The sequence below is a fragment of the Sturnira hondurensis genome, unplaced genomic scaffold (assembly GCF_014824575.4).
Source record: "Sturnira hondurensis isolate 20B ecotype Veracruz unplaced genomic scaffold, ASM1482457v3 Scaffold0018525, whole genome shotgun sequence".
NCBI lineage: Eukaryota > Metazoa > Chordata > Mammalia > Chiroptera > Phyllostomidae > Sturnira > Sturnira hondurensis.
Window position 1 is genome coordinate 2415557 of NW_028091156.1, and position 24208 is coordinate 2439764.

General features: G+C 42.8%; 1 protein-coding gene across 5 annotated transcripts in view; it reads left to right on the forward strand.

The window, feature by feature from the left end:
* The first annotated feature begins 4623 nt into the window (after positions 1 to 4623).
* The window catches only part of CDC42BPA (CDC42 binding protein kinase alpha), a 175824-nt gene continuing 156239 nt past the window's right edge, over positions 4624 to 24208 (forward strand). For 4 of the 5 annotated variants that reach the window (XM_037069514.1, XM_037069511.1, XM_037069512.1 and 1 more), the window contains exon 1: positions 4624 to 5967. In XM_037069514.1, coding sequence (XP_036925409.1) covers positions 5790 to 5967 — 178 coding nt within the window. In that variant the 5' untranslated portion in view covers positions 4624 to 5789. The remainder of the gene's footprint in view (positions 5968 to 24208) is intronic. The other variant, XM_037069510.1, reaches the window with a different exon arrangement.

Below are 24208 nucleotides of genomic sequence, written 5' to 3' on the forward strand. Positions count from 1 at the left end.
GATTGGCCTCCCTTCCAGGGAAGGGAATTCAGCCTGTCAGTGAGAGAGGCGTTGAAGAATTTGTGACATGATTTTCAAATCATCACATCCAGCATCTGAATCATTAGGCTAATTGAAATCACCTAAGGACTGGGTGCATCTAGAAAAGAGAAAAGATGCAAAGACTGAATCCTGGTTTACTCCAATTTGGCGGGGATCTGGAAGACAAACAGGACCTAGCCAAGAGGCCTTACGAAGACGTGGCCAGTGAGATCGTAGGAAATCGGGAAGAGCGCAGAAGCCAGGAGAAGAAACGTGTTTCAATGAAGAGGCTTGATCAGTGCTATGAAATGCTGCTGAAAGGCCAAATGAGATGTGAACCGAGGAGAGCCCGTTGGCTTTGATGGTGCGGGAGTCACTGGTAACCTTGGCCGGAGGGATTTCTAGAGTGTGTGGTAACTGGACTCTTTACCTCTCCCTTCCTTGGCTGCCAACCCCTGGGTCCTGGCCGTGACACCGCCAGCCCCATATCAGGGCCCAGAGAAACCCGTTGGCCTCGCTGGCTTGGTTTTTGCCACCACACGTGGCCACGGAGTCTTTTGTCAAATGTTTCAATGCTGATGGCGTTTATAAAGATAATGCCACCTTTCTTCTTTATTGTTCAAATTTACTAACTAGCTGTAGGAGAGGACAATATCTCCACTCTAATATTTGCCCCTGAACATGTTTTTGAAAATTCCATGTATACTAGAGCTTGCCTACAGACAGCTCTAATGAGAGATTAAATGAGACGTCTAAAGATAGGACAAGATCCAGTGCTAAGCAAGTCACAAATAGGAGTCTGTGAACCTAAGTCTGTTTCTCTAAGTAAATGTGCCCTAGACACAGAGGGTTTGTTTGGATGGTTTCTTTAACCTTTCTGAGGGGTTAAAAAAAAAGCAAAATAAATATGAAGAGGAAGGAGTGAAAACCTCTCCTATGTCAAAATCATACCACTTGAAAATCCACCGAATATTTGTTCAGAGATAAAACATTTGTTGTAATGATTTTTTTATTCCTTGGGTAAAACTGGAACTGGGTTGATGTATGTGTGACGCTCCTTGGACTGTTTGCCTTGACAGCCACCCCTCACCTACTGCCTGCTCAGCTCTGGATCTCGGGGGTAACGCGTACAGGCTCTCTCACAAGCTTTGTGTGAGCAGCGAATGGTGGCAGAGTCAAGGTTAGGGGCTTCTCCTCCCCTCTCTCTCCTGGGCAGCCTCCCTGGCAGCCCTCGCACCTCCACTGTGGCTGCAGCTCCCACCAGCCTGGGGCAGGGGCTGGGGCGGGGAGTGGCTGTTCCTGCTTGGTGTTTTCCTCGGCTCTTCCATCACCTATGTAGCTGTTTTCCAGAATTAAGATTCCTCTGGTTGAAACACACAAGTGATTTCTGTTTTTCATATATGGGTTTTCCTCTTCTGCCCCGATGTCCATTTCTAATGCCCAAATATGTGAGTTAGCAGCTAGATCTCACCGCTTCCTGGTTACAACAGGAAGGAGAGGGTGGGTTTATGGAATTTCATAGACTTTCAGACCTCATTTGCGTGGTGGTTAAAACCTTTGGCCCTGACTTGGGAGAAGCTTAAGGATGTCACTTGCTAGCTATCGTCCCCAAATTCTCTAAGCCCTCTCCTCGTCCGTGATATGGAGATGATAATTGCTCTACTTGATACATTTGTGGTGATTGAATTGAATGTTGTGTTCAAAGTACCGAGGACAGTATGTGCACACTGCAAGTGTTCTGTGAAGAAAGCAGTTATTCATTGCAAAGTCTCCCTTTGCCATAAGTACGTCTTTGCAGTTTGCATTACTCATGTCAGAAGCCAGACTTGAAGTGAGGACAGGCATCTGCTAGCATTTTATACTCAGAGGGTACTAAACCAAGTCATTCACTGGTACCGTCAGGGCGCGCCTGCAGGCTGAAAGGGGAGGTGGGGAAATATCCTCATGTGACTACACATGAAGCCCTGGCGCGGCATTCACCTGGCTGTTGGCCCTGTTTTCCACCATTGAACCTATAGTTATTCTGGGGTAAGATGCAGGAAGGTAAGAGCGGGCCTGGTTGGTATAAATATCAATTGATTAATTGATGGATTGATCCTCTTGCTCTCAGGCCAGAAGTGTAGGATTAGGTGAACGGAGGAGACTCACTTTAAGGACTCCTGTTTGCCCTGGTTCTTTTCATTTTCCTATCTTTATGTTCTCTTTCTTTTCTGAAAGGTCAGAATAATTCCCAGCACCTTCATAAAACTTTCTCTGACTGTTTCAAACAAATTGTGTTTGCAGTGGTATACATCTATTCTCCAGGTCCCCAAGCAGAATTTCATAAAAAAGACCTCCTCCAGGCTCCTTTCCCAAAGAACACCCTGCCACGCAGCACTGGGGAGCTATTGGGCAGCGCCTTTCTTTGGCTTACGACGGGTTTCATTAACAGGCATGTTCACACTTCCACCAGAACATTTAAAATAACACCCGCACAATGTGTTTAGTGTCTAGTTAATTATTAAGTCTCTGAGCTTGAATTATTCAAGCAAAATTGATTGGGTTCAACCTTCTTCCTTCTCTTTGTGTGTGTGTGTTTTTTTAAATAAAGATAAGTTCTCCCCTCTACTCTCTAAACAATGTGGTAAAGGTTATTATGCAAACATCAATACTCTGGACTGTGGGTGGTACCAAGTGCTAACAGAATAGGTAGAGAAAGGACTGGCAGCTTGATTCTTTTATTAAGAAATGGATCTGTATCTCATTTACTGTTAATTAGCATTTATGGAGACCTAACACATTTTACGTTTTCTTTTTTTAAAGTCCTTTTTAATAGTTATTTCCAAGTTAACTATAGGTATCTTGGAGCCAGTTCTGTGCTATAAAAGCAGAAGAAATTGCTTCTTTTTTTTTTTTTTTGCTACCCTGATGTGTGGTCAAATGAAAGTGTGAAATTGTCTTGGCTTCACTGTTGAAAACCATGTTATGGAAGAATATTTGTTGAGAAGATGTTCATGATATATTGCTAAGTGAAAACAAGAGGCTATAAGACTGTCTTATGTATTACTTAATTAAAATTGCATTAAAAAGCCTTGAACAAGGAATACCGAACTACTGTTTATCTGTTAGGATTCAATTTTTCTTTGCTTCTCTATTACTTTTATAATTAGACAACACACACATAATAAAGGCGTCACATCGAGAAAGGATTGATCTTTTGTCTGAGTCTCAGTATCAATCATGTGTCAGGAGCACGTTGGAAATAATGCTGTCCTTGTTTAAGCCAGGTGAGTGGAGATTTTGCAAAAAAAAAAGTTTACAATATTTTGTGAATCATAGCAATTTGAATAATTTGTTAGCCTTAATTTTTAGACTTCGTTCCTAGTTCTTCCTCAACTTTCATATTGTTAAGATGTGAACAGATGCACTTGTGGGCATCAGCATAGAAAACTGCATGATGAGTGTTAGAAAGGACTAGAAAATAATTGTATTTTGGAGAAAGATGGTAAGGGAGATGACAGTTTAGAAGAAAAGACAGAAATGCAGTGACCTAGTTTAGTAACATATTTAAATATGGGACCTTCCACAAGAAATTTGTAAGAGAGCTCGTCTAAGACCAAGATTGGAAAAACCTGGAAGGCCTAAAACGCATCAGGGTTGGATGATTTTGCCTTTGCTGCCCGGTTTCTGCACTGTGTCACTGGGTTGGGGGGAGGGTGTATGCCAGCGCAAGCAGGGGCTGCGGGTTTGCTCAAAGTGTTGAACTGTCCTGACTCCCATCGACTGATTCTCCTGTAGGTGGTAACCTTGGCTGGGGATAAACAGGCAGCAGCTAGAATAGGTCCGGAGAAAACACGGTGCTCTACGTAGGGAAACTTTTGGGAATAGAAACAGGGACATGCAAAATTCCTTTTGCATTCACACACTTATGACTTGGATGGCAGCGCGTACCAGTCTGTGGTATTTGTCCAGCGAAATGACACAAGAAACGGTGTAATTGGACACCCAGGAAATAACTCCGGAGTGCCTGAGAACCGAATTTGGGGGTGTGGGTGGGGAGCAGGTAAGGGGCGCGAGAGGCGCCGTCTTCCACGGATCTGTCGGGAGTGTAAAGCCGTCGGCCTCCGGGCCCCCCTTCGCAAACGGGCGTCGCAGGTGGCGTCTCCGAGGGCGAGCAAGAAGCCCCGCTCTGCGGTCCGCACGAGACGCCTCGGAAACCAGAGACCGGCGCAGCGGTGGCGCAGTTCCCAGCCCGCTCCCGGTCCGCCGCGGCCTCCCCAGTCCTCCCGTATCCCTGCATTCCGCGTTGCCGCAGCCGGAGCCGCAACCTCGCCGGCCCAGGCGGTCCCCACCCTCCCTGCAGGGTAGCGCGGGCGCCCGCGCCCCTTCCCGGGCCTCGGCTCGCTCCGCGAGGCCACAGACCGGCCCGGCCGGGCGGGGGGCGGGGCGTGCGCGCGCGCGCGCCGGCGGGGGGCGCGGGCCGCCATATTGGATCCGGGCTCTGCGCGAGCCTCCGCCTGCGCGCGGCGCGGACGGGGAGCCTCGCGGAGCCCAGGGCGCGGGCGCGAGAGGGCCGGGAAGGCGGGGGAGGGGTGGGAGGGAGAGGAAGGGAGTGGCTGCGAGCCGGGCTGCCGCAGCCTCTGCTCGCCTCGTCCGCGGCGGCAGACCCTCCTCCGGCGCCTCGACCGCCTCCCTCCTCGCCGCGGAAAGATGCCCTTAACCCGGGGGTGTGAACTACAGGGAGAAGTCGCCGCCGGAGCCGCCCGCACCGCCGCCGCAGCTGCCGCCGTCCGTGTCCTTTGAATCCCGAGAAGCACCCCCGCTCCAGGGCGTCGGGAGCCTCGGCGGGCGGCCGCGGTGCGGGTGTGGGGAGACCGGGCTCCGTGCCCGGTGCGGCCCAGGCCGGCCGACAGGCGACCACCGACATGGGGCGGGCTCGGGCGGCCAAGTAGCCGCTGCTCCCGGAGCCCGGCGCCCAGTGCCGCCCGCAGCCCGCGTTTCCAGCCCCGGCCGCGCCGCCAGCCAGGCCCCTGGGAGAAGCCGGGAGAGAAATGAAGAGTTGTCCTCCGAAGCCGTTGGAAATGGGACTAACTGCAAAGCCTTAAAAAACAGGAGCTCGGGAGGAAAAAGGAAAAGGCTCCTCCGGGCAAGACTTGGCGTGCACCGGGCCGAAGGGGCTGCTTCAGGGACTCGCCCCCTCCCTTCCCCCTGGAGAAATTGCCGCTGATGCATCATCCAAGCGGTGGTTGGGAGGATTTGCAGCCGAATTTTTGGGTTTCCCTCCCCCTTACATACATTCTGGCTTTTTCCTGCCTTTTCTGTTTTCCTTCTTCCTGGGAAGTGAATTGCTGATGCCGATCGGACTTAATTCATTAATGATGCAACCGGATTCGTTTCAGGATTATGTTGCACGAGTTGAATTTTGAATGAAGGAGAAGAGTTCCCCCCGCCCCCCCTTAAAGAAGTGTTGACTCTTTGGTTCGTTGTACTTTTAATTATTATCTTATTTAAACATACGACTGAATTGTATTCTTTAAAGATGTATCAAATATATATTTGATGGTAACTATCCCTCAAAATATATGTATATGTGCGAAATTGAAGACGCTTCAGTTAAGTGAGGGAACCGGTGTGTTGGGTGTTTAATTCAGCACCGGCATTGCATGACAGTTGTTTGAATAACAAGTGGTTTGTTTTTAAAACCACACCTTTTTAAACTTTAGGTTCAAAGAACCGTAGTAGGAGTCATTAATAATCATTTAAAGGGAAACCAGCAGAAATCGGCCAACATGTCTGGAGAGGTGCGTCTGAGGCAGTTGGAGCAGTTTATTTTGGACGGGCCGGCTCAGACCAATGGGCAGTGCTTCAGTGTGGAAACCTTACTGGATATACTCATCTGCCTGTACGACGAATGCAGTAATTCTCCGCTGAGAAGAGAGAAGAACGTGCTTGAATACCTAGAATGGGGTAAGTTTGGGTTTAAAAAACTCCTCAGCTCGACATTGTGATTTCATTGTTAAAGCGAGTTACCATGAGTAAACTCTGAGCACATAACCATAGGTATAATCTACAATGTGTAATATGTAGTATAGTATATATATTATCTTACCGTAATAGGTAGTGTGTGGTGTATATATATTTAAACATAGATTCAATAAAAGAATAAATACCAATTATTCAAGACATTTTCCCCTAGTTTTTGGTAAATATTTTCCCAAGAGCATGACCAGGCTGCTCAAAGGTACTATTTAATGTGGAATTTATGAGGAAGAACTTAATGTTTTTAGGTCAGCAGTAAGAGCTTATGAATAATTCTGATAGGCAAGAATGCATGAATATTGGTGGTATAACACATACGCAGGGGAAAGGTATTTATTAGTGGAAACATTCGTTCCCAGACTCTGGAGATCACTCTGGAAATGGGAGGAGATATTAAAATATCTTACGTCAACAGGAACTTGAAGATAGTTATCGGTGGGTTTTATTTCATCTCCGTTTAGTGCAAGCGGAGGAACTAGTGAACAGGGACTTGCCATAAATTGTCATGCTTATAAGATAACATGACATAAAGGTTTAAAAATTTTGTGATAGTAGTTGGGAATGAATGCTCGGAAGCAGCTCCTGCTTGCACACTTGATTTACTCTACATTTAATGAAGATCTGAAATGGTTAGAGTTTTGTCTTCATTCTCCTAAATATAGAAGTGATTTGGAAGACCGACTGTAATGCAGTGAGTGCATCAGTGATGAGAGCAGACGCTCCCATGTGACCTTCAAGCTCCAGGGCTTGGCTTGAAGTTCTGTATCCGACGTTACAAGTCCATTTAAACATGCAGCCGTTGTCCATTGGAAGAGTACACATCATCACCCACACCTGTGTGGGTACACTGGCTTTTGAAGGGCATCAGCCAAAGGAGTACTGTGTTTTGTATCTTTGAATGCTAACAATTTTAGTTTGTTAAAGAGTTCTGATACAAAAATGTCTTGGTTCTCCAGTAAGCTTTATTTTCCTGAACTGAAAGTCAATTGGTGATTATTTTGTGTTTTTTAATTCAAAATTTATTAAAAATTAGCTTGTCAGGTAAATCACTCATTTAAGATGGCTTGCATATATATATATATATATACACACACAGTGTGCATATGTATAAAATATGAATAGTATGTTTTTTGGAACAGACTACCAGACTCACTGGGAATCTAAGAATCCTAAAGTGTCTTTCAAGCGATTTCTTTCTCAAGAGTGAGACAGTTTGGACTTTTGTACTGGTATTGTTATGTCTTTTATTTTTATGTGTGGAGTAAAATATTTTATAACGTTATGTAGTTTTACATCTCATGTTTTATGAATTTAGAAAAATTTCTGTGGTTTTTGGAGATTTAAAGAAAAGTTTCCGGTACTTTCAGAGTTTCAGTTCTTGCATTGTGGTTTGAGAAGTGTACTCTGGTTTTGATGGTCATTTCATACCGATTCCTTCTCACCTGAAAAATTATGACAAGAGAAAACCATATGCTCAATTGCCTTTTGGTATTAAGAGTTTACATAGTAGTTTTATGCTGTGAGACATTTTGCTATATAGTATTATCAGAATAATTTATGTATTTTTTCCACTGAATATGTCTCCTTGGGTTTTGTTTCTTAAATATGTATTACAAAATCCCTTGTTTATACATATTTAGTTTAAGCCAAATAAGCCAAAAGTCAAATAAGTATTTGACCAAATGCACTTTATTTTTTTATTAATATACTTCAAGCAATTTCAAATCAAGGACTTTTTACAGATTAAGTTTCAGTAGTATTTCCACATTTTATCTTTTCAAAAATCTGCTAAGACATAACAAAAATGTACATTCTTTTAAGTGAATTATTGTGTTTCTCAGTGGTAGAGAACGAGAGACTAGCATTTTAAGGGAATTACCATGTACACTTTGGGGGGCGGCAGTGTGCGACATCTCAGGCATTTTTAAGTTGGAGTAGGAGATTTTGAAAGTGGGAGCTCTTAACCACAGAAGTGTGGGTGAGGAGAAGGAGATGTAAGAATGGGAGAAGCTGTCGAGAGATGTGCCATGAGTCGTAGTACTTCCACCATCTACGTTATTTGAGAATTTAGGTTTTTGAAGAATGCCAGTCTCTTGGGTTCATCTAAGATCAGCTGTTCTTCACGTATGGATGCATTGCTACATTTTGGGGAAATGTCCTATTTTTTTCTCACCACCTAACATTATATAAAATCAGTTAGGTTAAGGAAGTTTCCATATAATGAATGGTCCTCAATTTAATTTTTGAAACATTATTTTAATTTTTGGTCTGAAATGAAAATACGCAGGGGTTAAATTTGATCATTTAGATATGCCGTAATGTGATACAGTTCTTAGTTTGAGTTTTGAAAAACCCAATATTTGCAACAGGAGAGTGGTAGTAGTGAAATACTCTGATTGATACTATATATTTCTGTCTGGTCTTTATGTTAGTGAAAGTGTCATCTAGAGATTCCTTATTTCTATGCTGATGATAGGCTTCTTTTCAAGAAGGAGTAAGCTAAGGTTCTATCTGCCTTGCTTCATTTCCATCAGTTTCACTTTATTTCTAATTATGGTCCATTTCACTGTTACATTGTTACAGTTAGTGTTTTGTTCATTACAGTATCATGATAATGAGAAAACTGACGATTCAAAGTGAGGTGTATGTATTTGGTAGCATTCCTTGCTCTTGGTGCTGATGGGTGGAGGGAGAAAACGAGGAGAGCTCTGGAGAGGAAGAGGGGATTAAGCCCGTGAGCGACAGAGTACAGGGGTCAGACTTCCTTATGGCCGTAGGTCACTTTTTAATTTAACAGTATGTTTCCCAGTTATACCCAGTAAAAGTAGAACTATGGTTTGTTGCCTTTGTTTTCAAGTTGTTGAAATGATTGTGGTTTATATGTTTGTTCACAAAATTAGAGTTTTGATGTCAATAGTAAAACTCTAGAATGTTACAATAGAGTTGTAGAAGTAAACATTTCTATGTTATAAACTATTTTGCTAGTAATAACTAAATGAGTACATTATTCATTGACTTGGCTGCTCTCTACTTTGAAATGGGAAGTTGGAATTTTAAGGAACTCTTTACCAATTTACTTAAAACATAGATGTTAAAGTAGTATTACAGAAAACAAAAGAAGCATTCTGGTTATCTGTCTGTGTAACTGGTTTTTGGTGCTTCCTGAATCTTGGACTTTGTAATATTTCATTTAAATGAACCCTAAATAACAGTAATTTTATACCTTATTTAGTATATACACAAACACACACACTAGTCTGAACAATTAATAAGCCTGTTACTAGAGTACATCACTAGTTACTGTGGTTTAAACTTTTCGTTTCATTAGCGTAGTTTTGAAGATTATTCACATTTTTTTCTTGTGTGGGTTGATTAGGTGAGATGATGTGTTTGCTTGATTAGAAGACTAGGGTCTTTTCTAGGGTATTTTGGTCTTCATTTCTGCTGTTCCTTGTTATTAGCTTATCCTGAGTAGAACTTAATCATGCCAAATTGTCAACATGTTCATTTAATACAGATGATTAAGATTATTTTTATTGCCCTGGCCGGTGTGGCTCATTTGGTTGGAGTGTTGTCTCTCTAAACTGAAGGGTCACGGGTTTTTTCCCTCAGTCAGGGCACATGACTGGGTTGGAGGTTTGGTCCCTGTTGGGGTGGGTTTCGTATGAGGCAACTGATCGCTGTTTCTCTCTCATATTGGTGCATCTCCCTCCCTCCCTCTCCCTCTCTCTGAGATCAATGAGCATGTCCTCTGGTGAGGATAAAAACTTTTTTTAAAGATTTTTATTTAAATTCCCAATTAGGATCTTTATAAGTATCATCAGAAATGTAGTTTGGGAACTTTATACTGTATTTCCTTTATACTAGGCACCTAATATTCTCTTTTAAGAAAAAGAGTGAATAAGTACAGTGATTTGGTTTAACATAATGTCCTTTTAAAGAATCTGTTGCTCTGTGAGTGAAAACAAGGAGGTCAGGGTTAACCTTGAGAATTTTAGCAGTTTGTCTGTTTTATGTGTAAATGTAGGGCATACTTCAGCATAGCAGTCTAAAACCAGCGTAATATGTTGCAAACTTTATGGAATGTCCCATGATTCCTAGAATTAGATTAATATTACATAGTAATCCTAGGTTATTTTATGGTAGAATAACTGAATTTGGTACAAATCAACATTTTATTGTACTATCCTATGGCAGTCAAAACATTGCTTCTAAAACCTTTTCTGTTTGGTACAGTATCGACAGTACATTGTATAACATGTGTAGCTCATTGTTTTTCATCCTTTTGGGTTGATTAGTTTGAAAGTCCAGTCAGCATTTAAAAAATTAAATAGAGTAGAATAGAAAATGTCCAGTACATCATGCGCAGAAAAAGTATTGTACATACAACTCGTGTTTTCTTGTAGTTCTTACTGTAGATTGGGATCAAAAAAGCTTGAAACTCTTTGGCATAGGTGAAGCTAAAATATGTTGACTGTTTAACAGTGAAAAGATTATAGGCATAGGTCCTTTTCTCAAGAAGCACAGACTGACAGATTTCATGAAGAGGAGGAGGTTAGGCAGGGACAAGATACTTGTAGAGAGGGAATAGAGGAGAGAGGAAAGTAAGAACACGCTGTTTTCCTGGGTTGCTGCTTCCGTCTGATCTGTGAACAGTGGGTGTTGTTAATTTAGGAGAACTTAATGGACAGAGGAATTCATTTCGCTCCTTTGTGGTTGATGGCTCATTTCCTTTTCTGACTCGGGCTCTCCGTGGCTGACTTCCATTGATGGTCGGAGTTGTGTAAGCCTGACTGTGAGAAATCACCATGTGACCCGTAGACATGGTAGCAGTTTTATGGCTGCATCTTTAGTTACTCCTCATGAACTAGAGTAGATGGAAGTGAGACCCAGTGTTGCTGGTTCCATAGATTTTCTCATTCCTTGTTATTCATGAAACTGCCATTGAGGGTGACAGAGATTTTGGTAGCCAAGACCGAGAATTGCTCAGCTGTTTGACTGTATCTGAATGAGTCATGCAGTTCTCTCCACAAAGGTATTTGTTTTTTAATGACCCCACTACTAGTATAGGTTCTCCCAGACGTATGAACGGCTGGCTTTTGTAGTCACTATTTCCCAGATCTGGGGGATTTCTTTTTCTTCCCTGTTGATACTGACAGAGCTCTAGAAGTGCTCTCCTAGCCAGGTGTTCCACACTTCCTTTCTGCAGCCTCTGCTTCTTCTTCCAGTTGATAGGTGGGGAATGGCTAGCCCTCTGTTTTCTAACACCCCTTCCTCGCCCCACATTTTCTGGTGCTGCTTTCTCTGCTGCTGCAGGAGAGGGCGCATCACTTTGACTTTCATGGTACCAGGCAGAGGTTTCAAGGTAGAAGTCCTGGCTCCCCACTCTCTAGTCTCCCTGTTTGCCCCTTAAGTTTTCCTGGTATGAATGGTTTCCTTCTATTTTGGAATCAGGGTTTCTTCACTCTAGGTCCCTCTTTAGTTTCAAAATGTGTTTGGAAATCCATGGGATATTAATAGGTGTTTTGGGGAGGAGGGTGGGAGAGAAGGTTTACAAGGCTACATAAATTTGGGAAACTAAACAACACTGAACATTAAAAATACTGCAGGTTATCTGAGAATTATGAAGTTTATTTGGTTATTATAGAATCATTTTTTTTGCTGACTATCTGGAACATGGCTGGCAATCAGTGTCCCATGGCAAGTCCTTTGAGAAATGCCTTTCAGTGGGTCGTGGTGTTCTTTGTATCAGAATTCTGAGAGCGAGTTTTGAGGGAGACTGGGATGCTGTGTGGTCTGGAGGGAGAAGCCAAATCTGAAGTAGTTATATTTTACTTAGTGGTTGTGGGCTTTTAACTGTCTCCTGTGTGATAGTCACGTGAACTGAAAAAATAAACGTAACCATGGTGGAGAGATTCTAGTGAACGTGGTATTATTTAGGAGAAGCGCCCTATAAATAGAGCAAAATTAGGTATAATAACGAACCAGTGCTATTAACCTGTAAAATCTTTGGAGTTACTGAGAAGTCTGTTTATGACCCTTTCTTGCTCTAATTAAACTTTTCAAGTGTGGGCATTGGCTGCAAGTACAGAGACTCTCACTTTATGGCTTTCGTTACTATAATTGTAACATGTTGCAAAACTATCGTCCATTTGAAACAATTGTATTCATTACTTTGCGATAGTTAAGAGGAGAGCATCATGGGCTTATGCAATTTTGGAAAGGACTGTAGTGTTCAGTATTATTTTTGTTTAAGGTTACAACTTTGAGCTAAGCCGTTGTTTTCAGCCTTTTTCCCCCTGAGTGTGGGAACTTTACTGTTATAACATTGTATCTGTGATGCTGTGGGTTTCAAGTGTCAGCACCTATTAAATGTTGCTACAGGAACCAGAAAATGCAATCCTTCTATGAAAGAGAAAAACCATGTATAGTTGGTGCCGCTGCAGCGCTCTGTGAGCAGGTTGGACTTTGTGATGACTGTAAACTTCTGTTGTGGGTTTTAGAGTGGCAGACGATGATAAAGAGGTAGTTCAAGTTGATTGTTTAAAGACAAAAGCTCATAGGGGGATGCGTGTCTTTTTCTCTTCTGAGATACATTTACCATTCTAATTCTTCCCTAGTACCACTGTTCCTCTTACTCCCAATCTAACTGTGCTCTAAAGTGCTACCTGTGTGGATGAAAACATCTTTTAAAAATACACGTGGACTAGTTCAATCACGTTTAGTCATTTAACTCTCGGTTTTATTTCAGATTGCTTGTTCATCACTGTAGGCTTAATCAGTGAAAAATAAAACCTTCCATTCGGCTTTATTCATAGTGATAAGACTTAAATTTACATGGAGTTTCCATGGTGAAGATTTGTAAGTGGAATACCTCAAGCTGATATATTTCCGTTCTAAACCAGTGTGGTGGTAAAGAACGGGGGCTTGGGATTCTTCAGACTCCGATTATTAGCTGCAGGGTTTAGGCAAGTTACTGAACCTCTTTTATCATCTGTAAAAAAATGGACGTAATAGTGGTAGTTTATTTTGCCAAAAGGTTGAAAGTTGGTTTGGGGTTTTCTGGTGATTCATAGTTTTATTTTGTCACTTTTGTTCCCCATTCTGTCTTTTAAGTTTTGGGGAAACCCATGGTAAAAGAACTACAGTGCTATTTTTTGGGTAAAGTTTGGTTGAAATGTATAATACAAAGATGTAAATAACTTTATTTCACTTAAAATAATGAAAAATTAGTGGGGTGTCACCAACTTTGGACTTTATGGGCTAAAGATTACTCTTATTCATAAGTGCCTGTTGTGTGGTCTTACAGTAAGTATGAAGAAAATAAGCATTGCGCACTGGTGTTTTCTAAACTATATATTTCAAGAGATAAAGATGAATATTCTGAGAATTAAGAGTTCACTGGATAGGAAAGACTGAGAAAAACAGCTCATTGCTTCCCTCTGGATATTATTGCACAAAGCACATTACCATAGTAAAAGTTTTTTAAAGTTCTGCAGTATAGAAACCTCTTTAACTTTGTTTTACCTAGAATTTGCCTAAGTCATTTGACCTTTTGTAAGAGGAACAGCTGGTTTGCAAAGCTGTTCCTGCTAACCTAGTGATGTTTTCAGTGGAGTGCGATCGTTTTCAAACCCAGTTGCCTCTCTCGTGGAGTTGTGCAGAATTGGAGAGAGACGGTCCTGGACGTGAGGTAGAGCACAGCCAACTGTACTTCATGAGGGCTTTGTAAGAGCAGTGCAGGACTTCCGCCAAGATGGAGGCGTAGGTGGAAACACTGTGCCACGAACAGTCCAAAATATGGCTCAGGAAGAACTCAAAGCCCCAGAGCCCATAACTCTAAGTGGCCAGGAAATAGCCAACCTCTCAGATGCACAATTCAAGACACTGGTGATCAGAATGCTCACAGAACTGGTTGATTTTAGCCACAAATTAGAGGAACATATGAAGGCTAACCTAATTGAAATGAAGGGAAGTGCACAGGAAACCAACAGTGATGGAAAGGAAACTGGGACTCAAGTCAATGGAGTGGACCAGAAGGAAGAACGAAACATCCAACCAGAAAAGAATGAAGAAATGAGAATTCAAAAAAATGAGGAGAGGCTTAGGAACCTTCAGGACATCTTTAAATGTTCCAACATCCAAATTATAGAGGTACCAGAAGGGGAAAAGAAACAGCCCCAAGTGGAAAACGTATTTGAACAAATAATAAAGGAGAACTTCCCCAGTCTGGCAAAGGAAATAGACTTCCAGGAAATCCAGGAAGCTCAGAGAGTCCCAAACAAGTTGGGCCCAAGAAGGAACACACCAAGGCACATCATAATTACATTAGCCAAGATTGAAATGAAGGAGAGAATCCTAGAAGCAGCAAGAGATAAGGGGACAGTCACCTACAAAGGAGTACCCATCAGACTGTCAGTGGATTTCTCAAAAGAGACCTTACAGGCAAGAAGGGGCTGGAAGGAAGTATTCCAAGTCATGAAATCCAAAGACCTACATCCAAGACTGCTCTATCCAGCAAAGCTTTCATGGAAGGGCAGATAAAGTGCTTCTCAGATAAGACCAAATTCAAGGAGTTCATCATCACCAAGCCCTTATTATATGAAATGTTAAAGGGACTTATCTAAGAAAAAGAAGATAAAAATATGAACAGTGAAAGGAAAGCAAACTCACAGTTACTAACAACCACACCTAAAACAAAAGCAAACTAAGAGGACAGCTAGATCGGAAGCAGAACCATAGAAATGAAGATCACATGGAGGGTTAGCAACAGGGGAGTGGGAGGAGGAGAAGGCACAGAAAATAGCATAGACGGTAGGTAGAAAATAGATGGGAGGGCAAGAATAGTGGGGGAAATACAGAATCTAAAGAACTTGTGACACGCGGTCCTAAACCAAAGGGGGGAAATGGTAGGGGAGGGGGTGTGCAGGGTGAAGGGGAATGAAGGGGGGAATAGAACAACTGTAATGGTATAATCAATAAAATATATTTTAAAAAAAAACAAACAGGAGCATTGCAGTTGTTCTGACCACCAGAGCCCCGTCCTATGGTGTCTGGCTGATGGGGCGGGGAGCACATCAAGTTGACACCGATATTGCTAAAAGCCATCAAGCTTTATTTAGAAGTGCTCTGTCCTATGCTTAAAAAAAAAAAAAAACTTGTTTGAAAAGATTAAGAAAAGCCCACAGTGGCCAAAGCCATGTTTTGAGATTGATAGCTAACTATTGGCTTTGCCTGGACCAAAAATTGTAACTAAGAAACATTTAAAAACAGACTAAAAAAGAGCTCAGGTATGTGGTGAAGCTGAAATATCGATATGATTATCGTAAAGCTTTTCCCTCTTCCATACTTATGAAGATTTTCCTAGAGTTTATGGTTTAAACCGCAATGATGTTTGCAAGTGTGGTGTTTCTATTGCTGCCTTTTTGCTGCATGCCTGACCCATTTCTGACTGGTACGTGCTACGCTGGCAGTTCTCTCCAGGAGTCATGGCTGTGTTGCATTGCTTGAAGTTGTGATTAAGTAGTCATAGGAAACATATGTAAATATATGTAATATATATTATATGTAGCATATTATATATATTTTTGCCTGTGTTCCTGTGGGAATCCCAATTAAGTATAGCAGCTCTTGGTTATCCTGACTTTACTCAACCTCTGTTTGCTTGTGGCTCAGTTGATTTGTCTGTATGAAAGGTATCTAAATGGGTTACATCATTCCCGGATTTTATTGGCCTTATTAATCATGCTCCCCCCATTACTGCTAAGTAATCTCTGACCTCATTATTACATGTGCCCATCAACTGAAAATACTGTGAATCCTACACGTCCAGGGCCTTTGTTTAGTAGAAGGACTTGTACTAAGCGTGATCCTTTGTTCATGTCAACATCCTGCCTAATATCCTCCTGATAGCTTTCAGAGTGACTTTTAAACTCCTTAGAGTAGCGTGTGAATTGTTAATGATACAGTCCTTGTCTATTTCCATCATCTTTTTCTTTACTTTTAGAAAAGAAATCTAAAATTGACAGAAAACTGCAAATATGATACTGTTTTCCCTTCTGAACCACTTGAGAGTGAGTTGCCTCCTTGATGTCCTATCATTTCTAAATATGTTTGTGTGTATTTTCTCCATTCCTTTGATAATCCTATTCAGCTATAAAAATCAAGAAATTCATACTGATGCATTGCTATCATCAAAGCCTTAGTCCTATCCTAATTCACATTTGTTAGTTGTCCTGAGAATATATTTACAGCAAAGGATTAAGATCAGAATAACGTTGCGTTTGGATGTCATACCTTAATGTCATTCATTCCGGACCAGGTCTTCAGATTTTCCTCAACTTTCATGACTTTGACACTTTTGAAGATGGCAGGCTAGTTATTTTTGTAGCAGACCCTAACCCCACCCTCTTCCAGGCAGGAGGAGGGAGAGAAGAGGCTTCTGGAACCCTCTCAAGAGGAACTAGACGTTTCCTTTCAAGGAAACTCTCAGAACATCTCCTCTCCAGTCTCGGTGTGCACAGTCGGGTCTCACGCCTGCCCCTGAGCCAGTCATCGCAGTGGAGGGACAACGGGACACAGGGGCTCTGTGTGGGAGGTGCGGATAGCAATGGTAGGGGTCTGTGTAAGGTGGAGGGGTGGATTCTGGGTGGACCGCACGTGGCCTCACTACACTTGGCATTGGGGTTTACAGTTTACTCATAGCACTTCCCTTTAGGAATTGTTAGTGCTATAGTAAAGTTTGGTGGAGTTCTCGTCTTTTCCCTGACCCCCTTTAAGGAATGCCTTTCCTACTATGTGGTTTTGATTTAAATACTCTGAGCCAGCATTATTGTGTGGAAGACAAAGGATGCATTATAGATAGCTTTAATTCAATTTTAATTTTAAAATTGCAAATGATCATTACAAAGGTACTTTTCTCATCCATGCCATCTTTTGTTGGCTTACCCCTCTCTTAATGCCTGTAAACTTTGTTTATGGTGTTCATTTTTGACAACTAATGAACGGACTTATCTTGGATTATTAATGATCTTTTCATATATGTTATACCAAGGATCATCCCTTATTGTATCTCTAATGCAAATTCCAGTGTGTCATTATTGCTAGTGATATCTGCAGAGGTGTGGGTTAGGAGCTCTGTTTAAAGTCAATTTAATAAATATTTAATGTGCACAATAAATATCATGTGTAATGGAGTGTGCGAACAATAAAGACAAACAACGTGTGGTTCCTGCCCTCCGGGAATTCAGTGGAGTTTAGTAAGTGTATGAGAAGGGGTGCAGGGGAAGGGTTACTGTTGATAAAGGAGAGTGGTGTGGACAAAGATCAGTTGTGGAGGAGGCGTTTGAGCTGTTCCAAGGACCATGTTTCATGAGTCAGAGAGAGGAGGGGGCATTGTAGATGGAAGGACACAGTGGAAGGCAGAGATGGAGGCAGTGAAGCTCAGAGGCGTGTTGGTGGAGCAGAGCGAGGGAGTGATGGGAAGTGAGGTTGGAATGGGGAGTTGGGGCTGGCTCATTACATCATTTGAATCTGACTCTGTAGGCATTGGGAAGCCGCTGAATATGTATTTGTTTTTAAAGCAAGGAGACCTGGGAATTGCTTTCTGTAGAAGCACAAAAGCTTTAAGATTTGCAGTCTTTTGCTATGCTAGAATGTTTTGTTAGTATACACATTAATTCATTTTAGCAAATGTTTATTCTGTACCTTTTCTGTGGTAGGTACCAATTCCTGGAGATGCAGCAATGAACAAGGCAGGCAGGGCATCTGCTGTCATGGAGCTCACACCATAGTTTGGGAGAGTCAGAAAATGAGCATGTAAATAAATAGGATTATGTCGGATATTGGTAACAATCATAAAGAAAATAAGCATATGACATAACAGTGTTTTGGGTGGCAATTTAGATTCATTGGTTATGAGATGAAGCCTGTGGTTTTGGCCCGAGGAACCAGGCGAATAACAACGTATAACTTTTAGTATTTACTATGTGTCAGGCACTGTCTAAGCAGTTTTCATGGCTTCTCATGTTTAATCACCACCTAAACAAGGTAACATTATCCCTTTGTCACAGGCGAGGAGACTGAGGCACAGTCCTGCATTCTCATGGCTAGTAAGTGCTGGTATCAAGGCCCAGATCATTTGATTTCGCAGCACCAGTCTTAGCTGCAGTCACTCGGTTGTACTGCCACCACTGACGCGGACTTATGTGGTGGGCGGGCCGAAGGGGGTGGGGGTGAGAATGAAGAACTCTGCTGAGGTCGAATTAAGTTCGGGTAGTAGGCACTTGGTATGCAGCCCTGAATGTACATTAGTTGTTGGTACGGTTAGGACTAGAGATACAAATTTCGGATTCATCAGCTTGTAGATAGGTATAACCACGGGCCTGGATGAGATTTCTTGAAGATAATGTGTCATTAGGAAAGAGAAAAGGGCCAAGAGTTGACTCTTGAGGCATCCAAAATGTACAGCTTGGACAGTGGACGAGGAGCCGGGATGGAGAGCGGCCAGTGAGGGAGAAGGAAACCGGGAGAAGGTTGTCAGGAAGCAAGATGAGTTTCAGAGGAAAGGAATATCACATCCGGCAAGTGTGTCTGAAATGCAGGCAAGAGCCAAGTGGAGTCGAATGAGGAGCAAAGGGAAGCAAAGTGGAAGCCACATAGGTGGCTCTTTAGAGAGGTTTCCGTGTAATGGGGAGCAGGGGGTTGGTAGCACGTAGGGGGACCTGGGTTAGGGAGGTGTCCAAGCGTGAGGGAAAATTATGGTTGATGAAAATGATCCAACAGGAGAAAGAAATTTAGGGAACATAAACACAGGGTTGGGCTTTGACTGGAGCAGGGTGCTTGCTTTTTGTTGTTGTTGTTGTTGTTTTATAGTAGAGAGAGGCGGAGGACGAGGTTAGAGTTACAGGTAAGTTGGTAGATTTTGTGGCGGGAAGATAACGCAGTAATTTATAATTGCTTCTATTATTTCAGTAATTTTTAAGACAAAGTAATCTGATAGAGTGGTGGGAGGTGTTGGGACTACTGGAAAATTAATTTTTTTTAAAAGATTTTATTTATCTTTAGAGAGAGGGGAAGAGAGGGAGACCAGAGGGAGGGAGATTGTCTCTCGTATGTGCCCTGTCTGGGGACAGGACCTGCATTCAAATTCAACCCAGGCAGGTGCCCTGACCGGAGTCCAACTGGCCACCTTTTGCTTTGCGGGACGGTGCCCAAACCAGCTGAGGAGATGTGCGTGTCAGGGTTCCCGAGACCACCCCCAGTTAAGGTGTTCCACTGGGAGGCCCAGGGGCTAGGGCTCTGCACCTATTATTAGATAATAATTTTCAGAAAAGTACTGTTATTACCCTAAGCAAATCAGTGTTGCATTTCTTCATTCGTTCTGTGTCAGCAGGGCTCTTTTCTGCCCTGGGGCTGCGGGGCTACCCAGAGCAGGTGGGTTCCCTCCCCGCCCCTTCTTTACTAAGGGCGTGTCCAGGCCAGAGCTGTTTAAGTTTGGGTCTCCTGAGTGTCTGTCTGCTCAGTGCTCCGCCCCACTCCTTTCCCCGCCCCCCAAGCTGGGATACTTGCGGAAGCTCTAACTCTAGGAGGAGGGTGAGGGCTGTTCAGAGACAGAATGCTGTCTGGTGCTCAGGGCAAGGCCCCGAGGTCTCGCTTGCCCTGGCTCAGTGCAGGTATTGGGTGTCTGCCACAGAGGACTCACCAGCCGGAGGTGGGCAAGCCCGTGAACTCAGGCCTGCTTCTGGGGGTCCTGAGAGCTGCTTTTGAGGGCCTCATGCCTACTGGACCTCGGGATCCAGGACAGGAACTCTCATCCAGCATCACAAGGGCTGGGACGAGTCTGGTGGCCCTTGGCTGGCTGACTTTGTTCCAGGGTTGGGGAACTTGGCCTGGTGATACCCTTGAGAGCTGTATTCCAAGAAGCCCTGGAGTTCCCCAGGCATGTCTGGGCTGGGAAGTAAGGACTGAAAGGGAGGCTGAGGGGCCGAGCCTCAGAAGCTACGACCTCCACCAGGATCTGGGTTAAAACCAGAGCAGCCAGTCAGGAAAGAGAGTTCTAATGATTCAAAGGACTTCTGAAAAGCTCAAGAAAGCAAATTTAACCACAGCATTAAAGGGGTAGGGCACCAGACTGACCGCCCCAGTTTGGTTTGGCCTGGGTGCTCACGGGCCTCTGACTGTCCACGCCCCACATGCTGCATTGGTTTGAGGTATTGCGACTGGAATTTGGGAGATGCAGCGAGGGGGCAGGCGGCAGGCCTGGCCCTGTGTCAGGACCATGGAAGAGGTACTAACTAGACAGCTGCTGATGACGCTTGGCCACCAGTAGCAGTAGGTCTGTCCCAGGGGACCGCAGAGGCAGTTCTGGCCCGGAGAGATGGTTCTGACACCCTGAATCGCTGCGCTCAAATCCACTGCCGGCTGGCTTACCTTAGAATGAGGGGAAGTGGGGGAGTGCCCAGAAAATGAGAAAATGAGCCCCGGCCAAGGCAGCCCTCCTCACACAGTGCAGATGGTCCCTGTTTGAAAACAGCCACCAGGGTGGAGTCCCTTCTCATGGTGTCATCATCCACTCACACCTGGGAGTCAGTTAAGGAGAATCAGATTAAAAATTTGTGTTCCAGTACAAATGGCCAGTTTCATTTTGAAAAGTCTGTTAAATCTCCGGATTACGCTAATCTAGTGTAGTAGTCTTCCAATGGAGTCATCTGCACAGTGCACGAAGACTTCCCAGGACCTGTGGGCACATGCGCTGGTATGGGAATCGAGCTCCTGGTTCTCAGGTTCGCAGAGTACCCCTCTCTGAAACCCAGCTGTAGAGAACGCTCAGGAACCTGCTGACTTTCTTTTCCACTCCCATTGCACAGTTGCCCACCTCCCACTTTACGAAATAAAGGCAAACTTCTTAGGGGTCTCACATCTCGCAATGGTGCATTGCGTCCCGCTGTGGAACTCTCCTGGGGGCACAACAGGAGGGGGCATTTGAGAACGTGTCCCTCCCAGGGCAGGGCCAGGAACAGGCTCCTGGGAGATGGAGCGGAGCAGGTGTTGCAGTAACTTCCGAACCAGAGGTAAAGCTGTCGTCCATCTTTCCTAAGCCTCTGAACCGGAAACGGTTGGTGCTGGGCTATGTAAGAACACATTCATTGGAATTAAAAATTAAAGTCAGACTTTTTCTAACAGAAAATAAGTCGTATTTTTGCTGATTGGTTTGAGAGGACTGGCTTTGCCATTAGATTATATGGTGGACATTTCCCATAAATTTTCATAAATTCCAGGTTTTAATGGAATTCTATTTAAAGCACATACGCAATATGAAATATGTTGGAGATTACATCATTTACAACCATTAAACCTATAATTAAATATTTGAGCTATAATTTAAAACTGCTCAGGGGAGTATGTTGTTTTTCCAAAACCTTTGTAGAGACAGTCCGTGAACAAAAATACTTCATGACCACTGCCAGAGTGCTGTGTTCAGGAAAAGCTGGGTCACAGATCCCCGTCCGAGGGGATCTGACTTTGCATCTTGTCCCTGGCACCCTTGGCTTTAAAAGTTACTTTAAAAACCACTTAGGTTTTATCTACTGTATCTGTTCCTAGTTTTTGGAGAGGTTTTAAGTTTTTTGTTACTGTACTATAAGTGAGGGTAGAATTTTACCTTTTTTTGCATTTGTTAAGGTAATCATATGATTTTTCATCTTTATTCCATTAATTAGATCGACATTGAAGTTTGAACGTTGAATGCACCATGCATGCCTGGATTAAACCCAGCTCGGCTGTGATATGAGAGATACTACGGACGTCACTGACTAGGGCCTTATGATCTTTTGCGTTGTGTACGCAAGAGAGGTTAGCCAGTAGTTATATGGTCGTGGAAGGTTTTAGTTTCAAGAATATGCTGGGCTCATAAAACAGTTTGGAAAGTGTTCTCTCATGTGATGCCGGTACCATTTCTACATTAGATATTTGAAAATTTGAATGCATTCAATGACAAATTTATCTCATCCTGGAGTTTTCTTTCTGGAAAGATTTTTCAGTTGGGATTCAATTTCTTATTAAATGTAGAATTAGTTAAGTTTTCTATTACTCTTTAAAAAATTTTTTTTTCCTAGATTTTATTTATTTATCTTTAGAGGGGAAAGGAAGGAGAGAGAGAGAGAGAAATATCAATGTATGGTTGCCTCTCGTGAATCCCCTGCCGGGAACTGGCCCGCAACCCAGGCATGTGCCCTGACTGGGAATCGAACCGGGATCTTATGCTTCGCAGGCCCGCACTCAATCCACTGAGCTACGCCAGCCAGGGCAGTTTTCTATTACTCTTTTTTTCATTTGTCAAGTTGAGTTTTATAGGAATTTGCTCACTTAATTTTAAAATTTATTGGCATAAATTTGTTCAAAATACTAATTTTCTGTTTACTCTCCCAGCATCAGTTATTGTGCACATTTTTATTTCTAACGTAGCTTAGTTATGTTTCTCTTTCTTGATCTTTGTAGAGATGCAGTCTTGTTGAAGAACCAGTGTTTTGTAATGTTGATTTTTCTTCTATTTTTATATTACTGTTCTGTTGTAAATGCTTTCTAATTTCCCATTTCTACTTTATTTTCGATACTGGGTTGGTCAGAGGTATGTGTTAATATCCAGTGTTTCTGTTGTGGTTATTGTACCTGTGTCCACTAGACCCGGCTTGTTGTTCAGGTGGTTCAGATTTTCACCTGCTTCACCACCCATCAGTTACGCAAAAGGTGTATTGAAGTTCCTCGTTTGGATGGGCTGTTTGCCGTTTCGCCCATACAGTGGTGTCCGTTTTTGCCTGCTGTGCACTTCGAGGCTAGATTAGGTGTGTGCAGTGTTGAGGTGTCTCCCCGACGGGTCGTTCTTTTTGTGTAATGACTGTCATCTTCCAGTGAGGGCGTCTGCCTGAGAGCTCCCCCCTTCTCTTATTAGTATAACAATGAAGCTTTATTTTGGTTGTCTGGCTTATCTTTTTTCTTCTTTTATTTTCATTCTTTCTGTATTTGTGTTTGGATTGTTTTTGAAAAGCATATAACTGGATTTTTATATGTGAAAATATAAAAATTTTCACACTCCCTCAGTGTGAAATCTTTGCATTTTCACTGTAGTGTGCGGGCCATTTGTATTTATTGTAAATAGGGATTTATTCCTACCATTTTTATCTTTTTTTCACTTTTAAAATACTTATTTTGTTATATGTTTCCACTGTCTTTAGGATTGATTCAGTTTATTTTTCTGAGTCATTTTTCCCCTCTACTTGTTTGGATGACATATAACTCTATTTCTCTTCCTTTGGAGGTTAGCCAGTTGGAACTTCCACATGTTAGTTATCAAGGTGTAAATTCTTATATTCTTCTCCCAAGGGTCTTCTTTTGTGATCCCTAGTCTCTATTTCTTTTAATTGGGCGGTTCAGCTTGAATCAGATACTGCCTTCTAGATCATAGCTGTTGTAAGGTATGGGGAAGGCGGAGAGTTTCAGTAGTTACTTGGCCATTGGGTTCCTCTGTATTACTCTTTACACCCCTCCTGAACCATACATTACTGACTTTTGTTACCACATACTAATGACTTTTATTAGAAAAACACAGTGTTAGAAACCCAAGTGTATCTAATTCCATAGACATTCTGTAACACTTCCGTCACAAGTTCACAGGGGGGACTCTCTTCCTTCTCTTCCTCCTCCCCTTCACTCCCTCTTCACCTCGGTATTTTCTTCTTTCCCATTCTCCCTCCCCTCCCCTCCCTTTTTTGTATGTGTGCATATTTGAAACCTGTCAAGGAAAGTTCCCCCACCCAAATGGTCTGTTCTCCGTGGCTGTGCAGTTCCAAAAGCTTGGAGTTTTTTATGCTTTTTTTTCTCGGTCTCCATTGTGCTCACCTCCTTGAGAATTCCTAGGAAACTTTGAGAAGTGCTTTCAGTGTTCCACTATTAGAATGAACTGTGCCCCAATAGTGAATGGAGGTTCAGGACCACGGACAGATGTGTATGTGCCACCTCTCTGTCTCACATGCACACATTTTTGCAAGCTAAGACATTATTCTGAAGTCTCCACTGTTCATCTTTTTTTTTTCATTTTAGGTTCAGCTCCTCCCCATTTTTACCAATCGTCTTATAACCAGTTCTTTACTTTTTTTGAAGTTTTCATCTCATC